Source organism: Podarcis muralis, chromosome 2 (genome assembly GCF_964188315.1).
Source record: "Podarcis muralis chromosome 2, rPodMur119.hap1.1, whole genome shotgun sequence".
NCBI lineage: Eukaryota > Metazoa > Chordata > Lepidosauria > Squamata > Lacertidae > Podarcis > Podarcis muralis.
This window is the reverse complement of record NC_135656.1, coordinates 48,798,080-48,815,302: the sequence shown is the minus strand read 5'-3', so window position 1 is coordinate 48,815,302 and position 17,223 is coordinate 48,798,080. Positions and strand designations below refer to the sequence as shown.

Here is a 17,223-nt window from a genome sequence, read left to right as displayed (position 1 = left end):
CACTTTCATCTCACCTCAACAGACTGGACCAAAGTGCTAAGAATTATTGGCAAAGTTCAGCATTTACCCACTTCTTAACCTTTACCATACATATTCAAGAGATATGGACAATTTGTGGCACAAGGAGAAATGGTGTCAAATCTATATCTGTTTACAAGTGCTGTATATACAAAGAAGAAGAAGAAGAAGAGTTTGGATTTGATATCCTGCTTTATCGCTACCCGAAGGAGTCTCAAAGCGGTTAACATTCTCCTTTCCCTTCCTCCCCCACAACAAACACTCTGTGAGGTGAGTGAGGCTGAGAGACTTCAGAGAAGGGTGACTAGCCCAAGGTCACCCAGCAGCTGCATGTGGAGGAGCGGAGACGCAAACCCAGTTCACCAGATTACGAGTCTACCGTTCTTAACCCCTACACCACACTGGCTCTCCAGTGGCTTGACATTACACAGAATCCAGCTACACCTAACTGTTTATCCACTTTAAATTGCTGGAAAGGATAAATATCTGTTAAGCAATTTCAAACCTGTAGGAGTGGGGGGAAGAATGTGTTTTATTCGTTATATTCATAATAATGCTTTAAAGCTCTTGCAGCAAGCCGAGGAACAGCATGCTCTAAAACAGAGGATCTCATTTAAATATTTGACATAAGCAATTGTCTGGATGGCATACACATTTTTATGAGCAGCATTTTTTATAATGCTAGTGGCTGTAAATAATGGAAAGCCAATTAAAACGAATATCTTATCAAGGACAAATGCCATTAAACTACAAATAAAACGTTTATGCCAAGTCGTGAAAAATCTACCCTATTTAGTTAATGAATTGAGCATGGGATAATTTAGATTGCCAAACTACAATTTTAGAAAGCTGATGGGGATGTAAACCTGTGGAGAACTGCACTTCTGTGTTAGTGTATTGATTTGACTAGCACTTATTATGTTAGCAGCCTCTTGAATTTTATTATGAAGAGGAATGGAAAAGTTCCTCTTTTTCTGCTTGTCTCCTTAAACTGACTTGTTTTATTTAATGTATGCTTCACATCCCATTTACTGAGAAGTAAGTTCCACTGAGTTGAATGGGACTTACTCCCAGGTAAGCATTTATAGGCTTGCAAACTAAGTCTGTACACTATGGGCAAAGGATTGAGTAACTTCAGAGAGTTCAGTGCCAAAGAATTATGGGCTTCCCCACACTACATATTTATTGAGCATTCATTTACTTTCCAAACCACACAAAGTACAATCCTTTTTCAAAAAGTGGATTTGTTGCCATTGGGGTAATATATAACTAATTTTTTCTGTGGGATTTCCCATAGGGATCTAGTTGGCCACTGTGAGAACAAAATGCTGGACTAGATGGACCATTGGCCTAATCCAGCATGCTCTTTTATGTTATGTTCTTACGCTTACTTTATTTTGATTGGTCAACTCTGAGTAAAATTTAGTTGAGTGTCATTCATACGATCTAATTTAATTGCCTAAACCTGAAATTCTGGTTCCAAAATTAATCCCTTCCATGAAAAACCAACAATCTGAAGTCACCCTATGTCCTTCTTCTGCCAGATAAGTATTTTAAGGAATAAAGTGGAGACAACTATCCCCTTTTCTTGCAAAACAGTTTTTTTGAAAAACAAAAACAAAAGTTTAACCTATAACTAACTCACAAGTTACATTTGGTTTCAAATGTGACCAAACTTTTCCCATCACCTGAAGGAATTCTAACATTATCCAGGTGCAATAAAATGTGTTTTTAATGCCACTAGAGAGTTGCTTGAGTATTATTACAGACACAGAACTGGCTGAAGAATCAAGAAGTGGATGAAGAAACCAGCTTCTGGACTGACAACTTTGTTATTTAACAGGATCCATGATAGGTTACTAGTCTCAATGCAGGCACTCTCACATAGTGATCACTGACTCTGGGTGAATTGCTGCTGCCTTTAGCCCTGAGTGCCCAGGTGCCCCAACTGTGCATAGACACACTGTGTACAAGCAAGTGCTCCCCCATATAGGTTTCTCTGCAGCCATTTTCACTCAGTGAAGCAGGGATGCATTCTTGGTGGAGGAACTGGCAGAGTGACTCTGCTCCTGTTTCACCATACGAATGTACTTGGAAACTGGTAAGGAAATCTATCACAAAGTGTGCAATGAGCAAATGATTAACATTAAATGAATACGTATAAATGCCCAACGAGCAAATCAGAATGAATACAAAAGGAACGCTCAGTGTTGTATAACTGCCCTGCAAACAAGTTGGAACAAATGCTCAATAAAGACTGGACATAATCTAATTTGTGCAAGCAAATCAGTATGAATGTTCAATAAGTAGGTCATGTGAGAGAGTCCATAATTTGGCTTTGAACTCTCTGAAGTTATTTAACTCCTTGCCTATAGAGTGAAGATGAAGCCCATAATCCTATAAATGCTTACCTGGAAGTAAGTCCTATTCAACTCAGTAAACGTGCACAGGATTGTGCTCTTAATCTAATAATCTTAAATGATGTGTGAAGTTTATGTTAAACAGAGCAAATTCCAAGGAGACAATGTTATGCAAACAGCAAATGGAAACCTTTTTATCCCTCCTCATAAAAAGAAAAGAGGCTAACATAATAAGTGCTAGTCAAATCAATACACTAACACAGAAGTGCAGTTCTCCACAGGTTTACATTCCCAACAGCTTTCTCAAAATGTAGCCTGGCTATCTAAATTATCTCATGCTCAATTCATTAACTAAATAGGATGGGTTTTTCAAAACTTTGCCTGCTTTATTAGTAATTTTGTGGCATTTGCACTTGAGACAATCATTTTAATTGACTCTCCATTATTTGCAGACACTGAATGTATTTATCAGATTTGTTTCCCCAATTTCTGATCTTAAGCAGCTCACGTTATTCTGTAAATACAGCAAAATTAAATCCAAATAGATCCCTGAAGAGAGGGGAAGCAGGAGAACAGAACTAAAAAGCAGCAGCAGCAACAAAAACACACAGAGAGACACAAGAATATTTTCCCACACAGATAAAATTCAATTTCTATAGCAAAGGCCAAAGGAACAGAAGCAGAAGCAGCTCTGTTCTGACTTGGGACACACATGTGATGGTGTTTGCCTTCCTTTTCCTTCATTGCTTGTCCCAAACAGGGCAGCTGTCATAGATGCTGTGTGGAGGAATCCAGGCATGGCCAAACTTGGCCCTCCAGCTGTTTCGGGACTACAATTCCCACCATCCCTAGCTAACAGGGTCAGTGGTCAGGGATGATGGGAATTGTAGTCCCAAAACAGCTGGAGGGCCAAGTTTGGCCATGCCTGGATCAGTACCACCAGTAAATAAAGTCAAGGCATTGGATGGTCTTCACCTGCTTCCCTAATATGGTTTCCTTAACACAGGATAGCTGGTCTTTCAAGACCACTGTGGTTGTAGTGGTGGAACTCCTACTGAGATGCAGCAACTGTATCCCAGTGGCTTGCACATAATTCATAGTAATTATATGCAACATGAAAATAACTACACATCATTCTAAAAATTATATTCTGCAGCCTATACTAACTATGCATAGACTATACAACCAACTCTAACCAAGCAATCCAGATCCCTAACCCGATGTGGTGGTGAAGGTTTAGATGAGATGGAGGCTTGCCTCTGCTGGTCCCTGCCAACAAAGGAGCCCTGGCTCTTGGGAGCACCCAGTGGGCCTGCCCAAATGGCAAGTGAGCAGAAGCTTCCACCAGTGCTATCTCCACTGGAAGCATCCTGTAGAACAGCTCCTGAAACAGAGCATTCAGATCTGACCTGGCCTGGAGCAGGATCTGCTGGATCCAGAACCAGATCTGTTGCCATCGTGCAATGGCAGTAGGCTGGATCCAGGTCTCTTCACTGCCCAAGCCCAGCAACTAGAGTAACACAGAGGCTTTTCCCCTCCCCCCGGTCCCCACCTTCCACCCTGACCAGTGTGAGTGGCAGAACTGCGGATGCAGCAATGGCAACACCGCTCCATTAATACCTGCCACTGCCAGCCATGGGGTTTAGATTCTGCTATAAGTATATGTACTTGAGTTTTATGATTTCAGCAAAGACAATTACTTGGCCAAGAGAAAAATAGAGCAGAAAATATGTCATAAATGTTTTGTGAGGCAGCACTGTGAACAAGCATGTCTCTGTGCTGCACGATCAATCTGCTGATTCTTTTAAAAAGTTACAAGAGCAGGCCATAAATCAGAGGTACAATTTATTTGCAGCTTTATAGAGACATCCTGAGTCACAGAGTCTTAAATGACTTTGTCTTGACCTTGTGTGCATTTTTGTTTTAAGAAAAGATAAGAGTGTTACATTCCCAATTTTATATTAAACGGTAAAATAGGAATGCTCCTTTTTATTTCTGTTGTTGTTATTACAGTGGTACCCTGGGTTACATACGCTTCAGGTTACAAACGCTTCAGGTTACAGACTCCGCTAACCCAGAAATATTACCTCGGGTTAAGAACTTTGCTTCAGGATGAGAACAGAAATCATGCTCCAGCAGCGCAGCAGCAGCAGGAGACCCCATTAGCTTCAGGTTAAGAACAGTTTCAGGTTAAGAACAAACCTCCAGAACGAATAAAGTTCTGAACCTGAGGTACCACTGTACTTGGTTGCTTTCCTGAAAATCCAAGGATGTTTGGGTAATTTTGTTAAATGTCAGAAAAATAAGACAGCCAAATGAAAAATCTATCTATCATCTATATATCTATCTATCTATCTATCTATCTATCTATCTATCTATCTATCTATCTATCTATCATCTATCTATCTATCTATCATCTATCTATCTATCTATCTATCTATCTATCTATCTATCATCTATCTATCTATCTATCATCTATCTATCTATCCATCCATCTAACATTCCACACACAGAAAGCTTCATGTCTATACATGGGCGTAGCCAGGATTTATTTGGGGGTGAGAGACTTTATGTTGCAGGGGCAGAACCGAGTTATTTGCAAAGCAGTTGGTTCAGTTAGTTATGTATTTTTATTTATTTATTTGATGGGGGGGGACAGTTGCCCCTCCCTGCACCCACCTGGCTATGACCATGGTATATAATCTGAACACAAACTTCAAACAAAAGACAAAAATACAGGGCCAAATCCATGCTTATTATTCTACCCCCATCTGTTCCTATTTTTTTCTCTTTTTCTTACATGGTAGATGAACAATTGGTGTAAAAGTACAGCTGCTGACAGGGCACGTACCTGATAAATATTGCTTGTCTACCTTCAATGAATCAATAAGGTCAAGATGTGTCCAGCCAAGCAGAGGTTTTGCTGGTGGAATGATTTTGCTTTACTTAAAAAAGAGAGAAAAACCTTACTATAAAAAATAGTAATACATGAAATGAGTGATTATGACTTAGTCCTTCCCCATTTTTTTTACAGAGTCATCTATATTCTCTCTCTCTCTCTCTCTCTTATTGAACTACAATTTAATATATTATTGGTATTTTGTATTTTAAAAATATTCAATACCTTATCATAGTCTTATCCTTGTACTGTACCTTGTACCTTGGAGTATTTGGTCCAGAAAGGTGGCTTATAAATATTTAAATAAATAATATAATATAATGGTCCTAAGTCCGAAAAGAGGTTTAAATAATCTTCTCCACAGTTCTTGGGTGTTTTGAGTTAATTGTGAGAGAAAAGGTTACTAAAAAAAAAAAGAGGGAGGACTTGGAAACAGAACAAAAAGCTCATTTGCCTACTTAGAATGGTTAAATATATTGTATTGCACTTGTGGTTAGGAAGGCTCCCCATGAATGGTGTGCATGTGTGTCAACCTGGGAGTGTGGTGGAGGGGGAGGCAGGGGAAGAAAGTTTTGGTTGCACAACTGAGAAAAACACAGAAATTACTAGCCAGAGAGATTTGTAACTACATGTCAAATGAGTAGTAGAGGCATACGACAGACAAGAGACATGACAGAAGAGAATGAGTTTGGCGCTTTTGAGAACATGCATCAGGAGACGTTAGAAGTCTGCATAGTGGTGGGATGGGTGGATTCTAAGTTCAACAATTCACTGATATAATAGTGGAGGCTGAGAACTATATGTACCAGAATTTACCAGCTAAGGTAATAGCTACAGATCTCTTTTGTTGTTGTTGTTGTTTAGTCATTTAGTCATGTCCGACTCTTCATGACCCCATGGACCAGGGCACACCAGGCACTCCTGTCTTCCATTGCCTCCCGCAGATCTCTAATATGTATTATATTTCCTGATGCAATATTGAAGGACTGTTACATAGGACAGGACCTATGGATTCTTAAGGATAGCCAAAAATCATCAAATAACCGACCCACTGAAAACAGGGCTAGAGCTAGACACATCAAAGAAGCGTTTCAATTAAATGCGTTGTAAATTTAAACAGGGAAAATGGGTAGAGAAAAACAATGGTCCACAGCGCCATCTGGTGACACAATGTTATTTCGCATATACAACACATATAAATCACTTTTTCTTTACCAATCTAGCTGAGTCCCAGGTGTGCTATAAAAAAAGATTTACTTAAATTAAAGGTGATGCTATTAACATTTGTTCCTGTAGCCCATCAAACTGCAATGAGTCCTTTCTGGCCTTCCTGAACTTACAATTTAGCACAAAAAAGGGCTGTAAACTCTGCTGCGGTTTCTTATGTTATGCAAGTTAATGCTGGCCATTAAAATCTGTCCTAGGATGACTTGCCTTAATAGTTTTGCTGTGGATTTCCTTCAAGAATACTGTAAGAAAAATGTTTCATACATTGCTCCCTTGTACTTGTCACAAGGTATTTAGAAATTTGCTCAGGCATTTTTATGATGCTATATGACCACTAAATTCTTAAGTACCTTTATACTGGGGGCAGGGAGAAGTTAAGCTTTTGCTCAAACAGCAACTTTTTATTATTATTTCACCTCTAAAATGCCTTTTATCTCCTGGGAAAACTTTGACACTCTGTGCTGTGTTAGCATTTTGCTGGCATAAATGTTTCAGTATTTACATCCCATAAACAAACAAATAAAAAAAAATAGAAAGAAAAAGCACATTGATCAGAGGTGGCCCTTTCTTCTCTCTCTTTTCGTAGTAGGCAATCTCTAGCAAAATTCAAACCAGTATTTTTTTTTTTTTTAAAAAAAACCCTTTATCAATCACCTAAACGTTATTAGGAAGGCATGTACTGGGAGAACAAAGCAAATGGGAGAGAAATCAATATAGTTTTAATATTATGCAGAGTTGTCACTTTTTTTGGATGATACATTTAAATGAATTCCATATTTATGACTGCACTTGGGTATATTTAATAACTTATCTGATATAACGCATCACAAATTGTGCTATAAAATAAAGAGCCAAGTGAGTAAATACTGCTAGGAAGACTCTCAGTGCTATTCTATCAGTGTTTACTCAAAAAAATGTCCCACTGTGTTCAATGAGGGTTCTTTCCAGGTAAGTGTCAGGTTGCAGCCTAAAGCTAATCATGAAGGAATTTCCAGAGGGAGAACGTTTCTTTTCCCCCTTGTTATCATAGGATTTTTAAAGTTTGAGGATCCTATGATTTTGTGAACGAACATGCTAAAAATAGCTCTAGTTGTTCTTTGCATGATTTTTTATCCAGTTCCAATTTTAAGGATTAAATTCAGAATTGAATTTGTCACCACACTTAGATGAAACCAAATCAAAATCAGGAACACAATTAATTTTTCACTGGGAAAGTTGTCCTAAATAAAAAGATACTTCTGATTCACGTGCAAAGCCTTGAGTGGAAATAACACATGCAGGAAAATAATGGTGTAAGTAGAGGTGTGTTTTAAAAATGGAACTTCTACCCTATGCATAAATCAGGTAATAATAAAGTAAAATAGCATGGGCTTATAAATGAAATTCAAGTCTTAGGCACACATTTGATTCAATGCTTCAAAGGTGATCAGAACCAGGCCAGGTTGCTCCACTGGTTGCTGATACCAGATGGAAACAGGTCTGCTTTAGATGGTCGGCAGTCAACAGGGCATTTGTAGAGCCCAGCACTTTCATTTGATATCTTTCTGGTGTAAGGTGAATTCCGTTTTATTCATCCAGGTCTTTCAGGTGTTTTAATTTGTGTAGATATGTGGATTCAAAGTCCTGGTTAGGACCTTACAGTTTAGGCCTAAGTTACCCGAAAGCCTATCTGCACACGTCTCCACCTACCTGTAGCCTGAGATCAACACCAGAAAGCTTGCTCAGATGCCCACCTGTTAAGACTATTAGGTGGGTCACCACCTGTACTAGAGCCTTCTAAGTGGTGGCCCTGCAGTTGTGGAACTCTTTCTTTTTGGGAGTGTGACAGGTGTCACCCCTAACAATGCTTTGAAGAGCCATCTCTTATCAGTTGCTTTTGGTGAGTAATATATATTGGAGATTTTATGCTGTGGGCCCTTGAATTTTAATATTACTTTGCTGATTTATTCATTAGATTAGTTAACTGATCCTTTTTTCTTATATTGTTTTTTGTACTGCAATAACTGCAAAAAATATATATTCCAATATACTGGAAGTCACTTTGTGGAGAAGATTTCTCAAAATCTTATTAAATATGAATAAATATTTGTTAAATAAATGTTCATAATTGATTGGGGAATTTTTTTATAGTCCGTTTCTGTTATTTGATCACATCAAAAAATTAGAGGATAAGACAGCAGAATAGTTTAAGAAAGCTACTTTGACTATTAATTGACAACTCTTTTTCTTTTTCCAGAAAAAAATACTTCTATGTTTTTCTGCAAAGACAGGCTTTTGGAGACCAAAAATATTTCTGGATCTCATCTTTATCACTCAGTTCGCCAGACATCCTTAACCCCACAGTTCTGTGAACAAGATCAAGGAATATACTTAAATAATTTGCTTCCAGTTAATCCTGTTGGATGCGTTACTTTCATTTGGATACAACTCTCTGGCTTCTGTTCAGCTACTTAAGATTAGTTTCAAGAGTAACAGTGAGAATATGGGACAACAAGAAGAAAAACCCCTAAAGGAAAAGTCTCAGTTTATTATTAAAGGATATGTTCTTCCAGCAAAACTATGCATCAGGGAGGCAAATGCCCTAAACTGCTATTATGCTTGTTATTTATATTCTATGCAAAGACAAAATATCTGGGATCAGATATTTAAGTTGTAAGTTTACTATTTAAGTCATAAAATAATATTTTAATAGAGTAAAAGAGTAATAAAAAAAACCCTAACACCAGGAATTGCTAACGAAAATATACATGGCAAGTCCATATAAAATGAAGAGTTAGGTTTTCACCTAATAACAATAGAATCTGTGGCCTCAAGCCAAATGTCGCTCAAATGACCAAATGAAATGGGTCGCAAAGAAACACATTATCTGCCTACACTAAATTGCGACTCAATGGCTCAGCAAGGCATCAAAGTGCGCCCTGTGCTGCTGAAGCGGAACAGTCTGGATTCAGTGGATTTTCGGAGGCAGCCCCACCATCGCAGGAGCAAATCTCAACAAGTCCGATTCAAAGACGATGGAACAGACAACCCACCTGTGGCAGAATCGGAACTGGAGACAGGAGCTGCTCAAGACCTGTGTGAACTGGGTAAAACACAAACGTCCCTAGTCAGTGGTTCCCCCTTTCTAACTCCCTCTCACAAAGGATTACAAAACATTGCCATACAGACTTCTCCCAGCCTCAGGAAGCACTTTCCGGTATTTAAAAAGAAAAAAATCACAACAAGCAAGTCCTTAACAGAAATGCCGAATGAATCTGAATATTCCATTCAAGTCAATGGCAATCTTTCTGAGCAGGACATAATCTCTTCCAGTCTCTCTTACCTAAGTATCACGCAGCATTTAGATGATGGACCAAGAGCGGCCAATCGGCTGTTTCAGAGGGTGCCTAAAGCACAAAGCAACGGGCCTGTCCATTTGGTTTCGGATAAAATTACAATACTGGAAAAGGCAACTGTTTCTACCCAGGCCCCTGAATACACACACCTGGGTTCTGCACAAGATAATTTTTCCATTTATGGCCCACACACACAAATGGAAATCAGCAGCCCAGTTCATTCTTCTACAGCTGTCAGACAATCCAATGAGAACTGTTCCATGCACAAGGGCTCAGAGAAATCTCTCCCCTGCTTAAGTAGTAACTGCAATGAAGCCAGTGCGGATCATAGTTCCTATGAAGAAAAAAACTATACTGAGCTACTCGCATTTAAGGATGACACTAGCACTAAGGAAACCATTCTGTCATCGCCTCAGCTACACCACAGTTCATTATGCTGCTCCCTCCAAGAACATCAGCAGCCAATTCAGCAGAAAACAGACTCTGACCATAAGACATTGACTAATGATATACAAACAACATCATTCACTAACAACAATGCATCACCGTCTGTTCCCTCATGTCAAACTGTAACAGAGAACGTTTCTACCAATACCGAAGTGCCACAGTATGACAACTGCTTAGAAGGCTTTCACATAAATGCCTATCTTCCAGGGGCTGAAATAAAACCACACAACAAAGAGATTAAAGAAATTAATCAAATTCACTTGGCGCACAGCGAGCTGTGTGCCCTGCAAGACAGGCTCCAGTCCGTTGAGGAATCTCTGCAGTCGAACCAGGAGAAGATTAAAGTCCTTTTGAATGTAATTCAAGATATGGAAAAGGCCAGAGCCCTCAATGAAGGGTACGGTGTGTTTTGGTATTTAACACTACTTTGTTTATTAACACTATCTATATCTATCTATCTATCTATCTATCTATCTATCTATCTATCTATCTATCTATCTATCTATCTATCATCTATCTATCTATCTATCTATCTATCATCTATCTATCTATCATCTATCTATCTATCATCTATCTATCTATCATCTATCTATCTATCATCTATCTATCTATCTATCTATCTATCTATCTATCATCTATCTATACTGTCCTATGTTTCTCTCTGCTAACAACACTATCCCCTAAACCGAATCTTCCTCTTATTCATTCAGGGTTATATAACCATAAGGAAACTTAGTCCCCATAAGGCCACTTCCTGGATTTTCAGCTTGAACTTTACAACCATTCCTAGTCCAGGCTTCCCAATCCTTCAGATGTTGTTGGACTTCACCTCCCAACATCTGTAACTACTGGCCATGCTGGCTGGGGCTGGTGGGAGTTGGAGCCCAAAACATCTGAAGGCCACCAGGTTGGGGAAGGCTGCTCTAACTTTTTTGCTTGTGATATATTTTTTTAAGCTGCTTAACTGTTTCAGCTGTAAGAAGCAAAACTGCATCTGCTTTCCAGTGTTCTATCAAATTAGCACAAAGGCACTGTGATGACTTACAAGCACAAGTAACTTATTTTCAATTTTTATAAAAATCAAAAAATATATTAGTGTGCAATACAAATAAAACAACCTTAAACATATTAAACCACTGGAATATACCTTCTGGCTGTTCTGTATTGATCTTCTCCTTACAGTGTATTTCAGGCACCCTCAGCTCAAAATGTCTGGCTACAGGCCTATTTCTATAATGTGCAGCAGTGAAAAAGCAGTGCCTAAAGCTAGTTCTAGTACTGAGCTTGCCGTTTCCCATGTTATCATCCAAGACATATCACAATCCTTTTTTTTATGAGTGGGGAACCAGTAGCCCTCCAGCCACTGCTGAACTACAACTCCAGTTGTCCCTATGACCACGATTGTCGCTTATGGTGGCTGGAGACATGGTGGTGGGCTATGGGCTCTCAAATTTCAGCAGTGCCCTGTGCTGTGCTAAAATTTGGTGCACCCTCTCCCTCTCGTGCTCCATTCTACAGCATAGTTTTGGTGCCCCCTGCAGGGCAGTGTCAAGTGTGGCTGCACCACCCTAAAACCACCTCGGCTGGAGCATCAAACATCTGGAGGGCCACAGGTATCCATAGCTTAATTCCACAGAAGTGCCTGAAATATCAACATAGTTCTCAACTCTATAACAAATCAAGCTTTAGGTTTCTAGTGGTTCTTCTGAACTCGTTTTATCACTGTGACTTTAAATTTGTAATGTTTGCAATTTTCAAAGAACTTTTATGGTTGGCACAACTATCATTCAGTGCTGAAAAGAAGAGTAAAATTAGATCCTAAGAGAGAATTCATGGATTCATTTTGGGCTGAACATGCCCACACCCATAACTCAGTGCAAGCTGTCAGTGAGTAATGGGGTGATTTTGACCCATGGGAATGAAAATCCCACTAAAATGTTACATCCAGGCCATTTCACTGAAAATAGGCTTACGTTATTGCACTCGTCTCTAAATCATTCCTGATAGATGACTGCCGAGCCCAGCCTTGAAGGAAATTTCCAGGAATGGCAGCTTGGATATTTGCTCAAGCAGGTAGCAACTGAAGGAACAAATGCTGCAAATCATGTTATTTAAAATTAAAACATTCTATAATAGCATGGCTTTGTGGAAGACTTTAAAATAATTCTTATCTCTGTTAAAAACAAAACAGGGGCAGTAAACCATGTGTGTGAAATAGAAAGATGGATAAGTGCAGAAAGAGAAGGGGCCTTTCAGGAACACTAACTTTTAATTAATGTGCCCTGTTTTCCATAACATTTCCCACTCATGTATTTCCATCATTCAGTCTGATACTCCCAATTATGACTGCATGTAACTGCATGCAAACAGGCATAGCCTCACTCATATGCTCATGATCACAAGGATAAATTTAAGTGTGAACCAGGCAAAACACAAGCATCTCATTTGCCACTGATGTATACTCTTCAAGGAACAGTAGACAATCCAAGTTGTATGTTGAGTATACCTGTATGAAGCATACCTTAATAGATGGCTACAATTCATACTTTACATTCTTACTTGAAAGATCCCCTTTAAAAATGCAGTATATTAAGTGGCCCACAGATACAATGCACAGTAATTTTAACAGCACTTTCCCCCCAAGCATTGCAATGCAAAGCCTTACCACCATGGATTTTGGAATCCTTTTACCACTGGTACACACCTACATTTTCCCCAATGAGATACATCTGGAATTTTGTGTAGTCTGCTTCCATGTAAGTAAGAGAAAGAGATAAGCTATTTTGAGCTCTTTTAAGGATTTACAGTGCACTCGTGTTTACTCAGAAGTAAATTCTACTGTAGTCAATGGGGCCAACTTCCCAATAATCTGGGAGTACGACACATTAGATTCAATGAGACTCTATTCTGAGTATAGACCTGTATGGGATTGTGCTGTAAGAAAGTGCTGTAGGATTCCAGTCTAATTCAATTAAGGTAAAACCAAATTCCTAATAATATTCCTTAATATTTAAAGTGTTACACATGGAAATGCCTGCAGAATAAGTGTTGTGACTGAGGACTTACAAGTAGAACTGCTGGTTTTCTAAATGGTAAATCATAGTACCTATTATTTATTTCAGGCGGAACTTCTACCGCACTGGCCAAGATCTCAACAACTGCAGCACTTGCCAGAACACGGCATGTATCATTTACAGGTAGGTGAAGGTAAAGGATGCCTGGACAGTTAAATCCAGTCAAAGGCGACAATGGGGTGCAGCGCTCATCTTGCTTTTCAGGCTGAGGGAGCCGGCATTTGTTTAAAGACAGCTTTCTGGGTCATTTGGGAATATGTTTCTGATTCTAAGAGATGCAGAACACGTTGTGTAAAAATTAGCATGTGTTTGTAAAGTACAACTGGTATAGCCAAATATTTATTTCACCTATACGTCTAGGCAGCGGCATAGCTAGCCGTCGGGTGCCTGGTGTGGGGGTGTGCCCATGGGGGTGGGGCCAACCTCTCCAGCGCTTGGAGCTTCTGCACTGCCTCCCCCTCAGCTGTAGAGGGGCTGAGGGAGAGACAGTAGGCAGACTAAGTCCCACGCTGCCGTTTCAGGCAGCGCAAAATCTGCAGGCACCTAAGCCACCACGTCACTCCTAAAAAGTTTCGTGAGCCCATTTTTTTAAAAAAAAACAACCTCATTTGTCACCCTCCCCAGTAATGACACCCGAGACGGACAGCACCCCCTGCACCCCCCCTTCCTCCACCACTGTGTCTAGGTCTGTTCAGAAATTTCACTGAACACAGGCACAGGCTGTACAAGCCTGTGTGAAAGAGTGTTCCTTGTTGATTTCTACCGCTCTTTTACTGTGTACACAGTCTGTATAGTTGTTGAATATTATATGTGAATAAATCTTTGAGTGTCCAGCACAACTAATGTACATGTGGGTATAGATTGTACATTTGTTGAACGTAACATGTGAACACGTTACAGATACAATCCTTCAGCTTTGCAAGTGTTCCATTGGCCTCTTCTTAAGACTCAGATAATGATTTAATATTCCATTCAGCAGATGAAGACAGGATGCTACTATTTTGTTGTCCTCAGTGTCAGGATATGCACATGTGAAGGCTGCATGCCCAGAAGATTTCCAAAGAGAATTAGCTAGTTTTCAAGCCTTCTCTCTAACATGGGTTTGTCATGTGAAGTCAATTAATCTATAAATGTAGGACTTTGCTACCTCAATTAAACATGACTGAGGCCCACTTGTACATTGTGCCCTCATGTCAGTTCTTTGAGAAATCAAATGAGAAATGGCTGAAATATGTAATGTATTGTTAAAACAAGTTTCCATGCCAGAAGACTGGAAGCTGGCCAACATAATGCCAATATTAAACAAAGCATCCAGGGGAGATCCAGGAAACTGCTTTATAATGCTTGTCTTGGTTAAATTAGTGGAAAGCCTTCCTGAGGCTAGAATAATTCAACATGATGAGGTTTTAAAGCCTAGCGGTGGGAACTGCTGTATTTTTTTATTGTAAAGCTTACCACTATAGAAATAATAAATGGCATGAGGAGATCTACATGGCTTCAGAAAACAGAAGCCTTGCTTCCCCTTAGTTGCAGTTGTCAACGCAAGCATTTAAACAGATGTTATCTACTAGGTGCTATATATTTGGATTTTATTTTATTTTATTTTATAAAAAAAACTTGCACAAAGAAATTTAGCAACCATGGGATAAAAGGACATCCTCTCCTAGATCATTACAGGTTAAAACTTAAAAGAGAGGAAGCAAATATGCAAATACAGTGACAGTTTTCTGGCTTGACACAGTTGGAAGGAGTGCTGGACTATGCAGAATTTTGGTGTTATCTAGCAAAAGTGCAGCTACACTATTGGTTTAATTTTATGTTTTCTGCTTTGCTTTGGTAATTATCCCCTGCTTCATTTTCAATCTCTCCATATTCTAATTTGCATACATCTGTTTTGAATTTTATGAATAAAAAATAAATTAGGAAAGCATGCTTGTAAAGTCCCATACAACACTGGCACCCAGCAGAGACAGGCAAGTGCACAGACGGCTCACCAAGTAAGATTCCAGTCACCAATATCCTCTTCTTTAAAAAAATTTACAATTTTACTAGAACAATTTTACAACAGCTTATTTCTAAACCAGCTTTCCTGATATACACGTTTATGCATGAAAAGCAAGAGCCATCACTTAAACTGCAGAACTGAGTCACTCATTCACCTCAGTGTATCTGACGATGGAACTGCTTTGAGGTTTTTCCTACAATATATATAAATTTTATGAAATTCAAACATAAACTTTCCCTTTAGCAAAACGACTGATGTTATAGCTCCACAAAGCAGTTCTTGTGGTTGACCTACACTAAGGTGAAATACATCAATGCAGAACAAAAACTGTTGTGATGCCAGCATGGTGGTTGTGCTGCAAAGTGAATCAGAAGCCAAGGTAGAGGCCCCTTGTAATCTAAGTTTCTCCAGAAGCCTCTAACCCCTGCTTATGGAAAAATCTACTTTATTGTAGTTTTTACATAGTTAAATTTATCTCAATCATCTGATACTTAAATTACTTGCAGAAACAAGCTACCTGAACAAATAAATCACTGAAATCCAAAGAAGACCAAATATATAAGCTTATCAATTTTTGGGAGAAAATGTTCTGCATTAGGAAACAGGACAGATCAATAATCTTGCATGTTCACATTCATTCTGAAGCCTCACATTATTTAATATACACAATAAAGTCAACTGCTTGTCTGCCGGTTTATGGAAGAAGCGTAAGCACCAAAGTACTTTTGTGACATCTACCATGAAAGCTTTAGTTCCTATCTCTTAATATAATATAAAGACAAACTAAAGACAAACTTAGAACAACTCATCCAGTTTATTAGTTTAGACATTCAGTGAATGTCAGCTTCAAAATTATAGGACCAGGTATCCTATAACCAAAGGAACTGTGTTGATTCTCTGAACTTTACCACATACAGGGCATCAAAATCATGGCAGATATATGCACCTGTTGAGAGGCAATATGCTTCTAAATACCAGTACAAACTGCTGGAGAGAACTATTTTCTTCATGTCCTGCTTGTGGGCTTCCCAAAGGTATCTAGGACATAGAATCATAAGGTTGGAAGGGACCATGAGGGCCATCTGCTTGGCCACTCTAAAAAACAGTGGTCTAGTTAAATGCTTCTTTCTCATTCTGTATTCTTGCAGGATTCTTTCTGTATTCTTTCTAGGCAACAAGCGCCACCAACTACAACTACAACTACAGCTCTCTTGAGTTTTGTTGCTTGCTTCAGATTCTAGGAGTTAAGGCTTAAGGTCCATCTTTTTTGACCAGCTCATGTGACTGCCAACTATCTGCCCCATTGTGCAAATTCTGCCAAAATTCAATAACCTTGATAACCCACACTTTTTCTGTCCTAGCCTTCCTTTCCCTGCTGTGCAGCCACTCCTCATCTGGTTAAATCTCCCCTTGCCTAGAATTTCTATGATAGATAATGCCATATTTTTGTTGTTTTTATGTCCAACTTATGTATTTATTTCTAACTTGTGTATATGCCACTGTTAAAAATAAATGCCTGCAACATTCATGTAACAACATTCTATACGGAACTCACTATTGCAATGGGAAAGTGATTATTTCATAAGAGATGAAATATTGCTATCTGAGTACTTGGAAAAGGCACAGAATTGTGCCGCTCATTACTGTAAAACGAACTGGTCATATCCCTGCCATACATCATGTGAAGCATCTACTTCTATGTGCAGTACTGGGCTCCCCTTTGTAACAAGGTGGGATGTCTGGCTACTAATTGAACTCATGGACCTTTTCAGTCCTACTCAACTCTACCTAACAGATCCATTTACTCCTTTCAACTGGGTTTTATTTTATTTTAAATTTAAGCTGCATATTGTGCAGT

General features: G+C 39.0%; 2 protein-coding genes across 6 annotated transcripts in view; one reads left to right on the top strand and one right to left on the bottom strand.

The window, feature by feature from the left end:
• Nucleotides 1–17,223, bottom strand: part of DOCK2 (dedicator of cytokinesis 2) — a 255,289-nt gene that overhangs the window by 131,051 nt on the left and 107,015 nt on the right. The gene's annotated exons all lie outside the window — the stretch shown is intronic.
• Nucleotides 1–17,223, top strand: part of INSYN2B (inhibitory synaptic factor family member 2B) — a 76,608-nt gene that overhangs the window by 47,793 nt on the left and 11,592 nt on the right. For all 4 annotated transcript variants that reach the window (XR_003705187.2, XR_003705186.2, XM_028717501.2 and 1 more), the window contains exons 2-3: nt 8,741–10,683; nt 13,409–13,483. Coding sequence is in view for 2 of the 4 variants with exons in the window: in XM_028717501.2 (XP_028573334.2) it covers nt 9,347–10,683; nt 13,409–13,483 (1,412 nt within the window). In the remaining 2 variants the exon portion in view is untranslated. The remainder of the gene's footprint in view (nt 1–8,740; nt 10,684–13,408; nt 13,484–17,223) is intronic.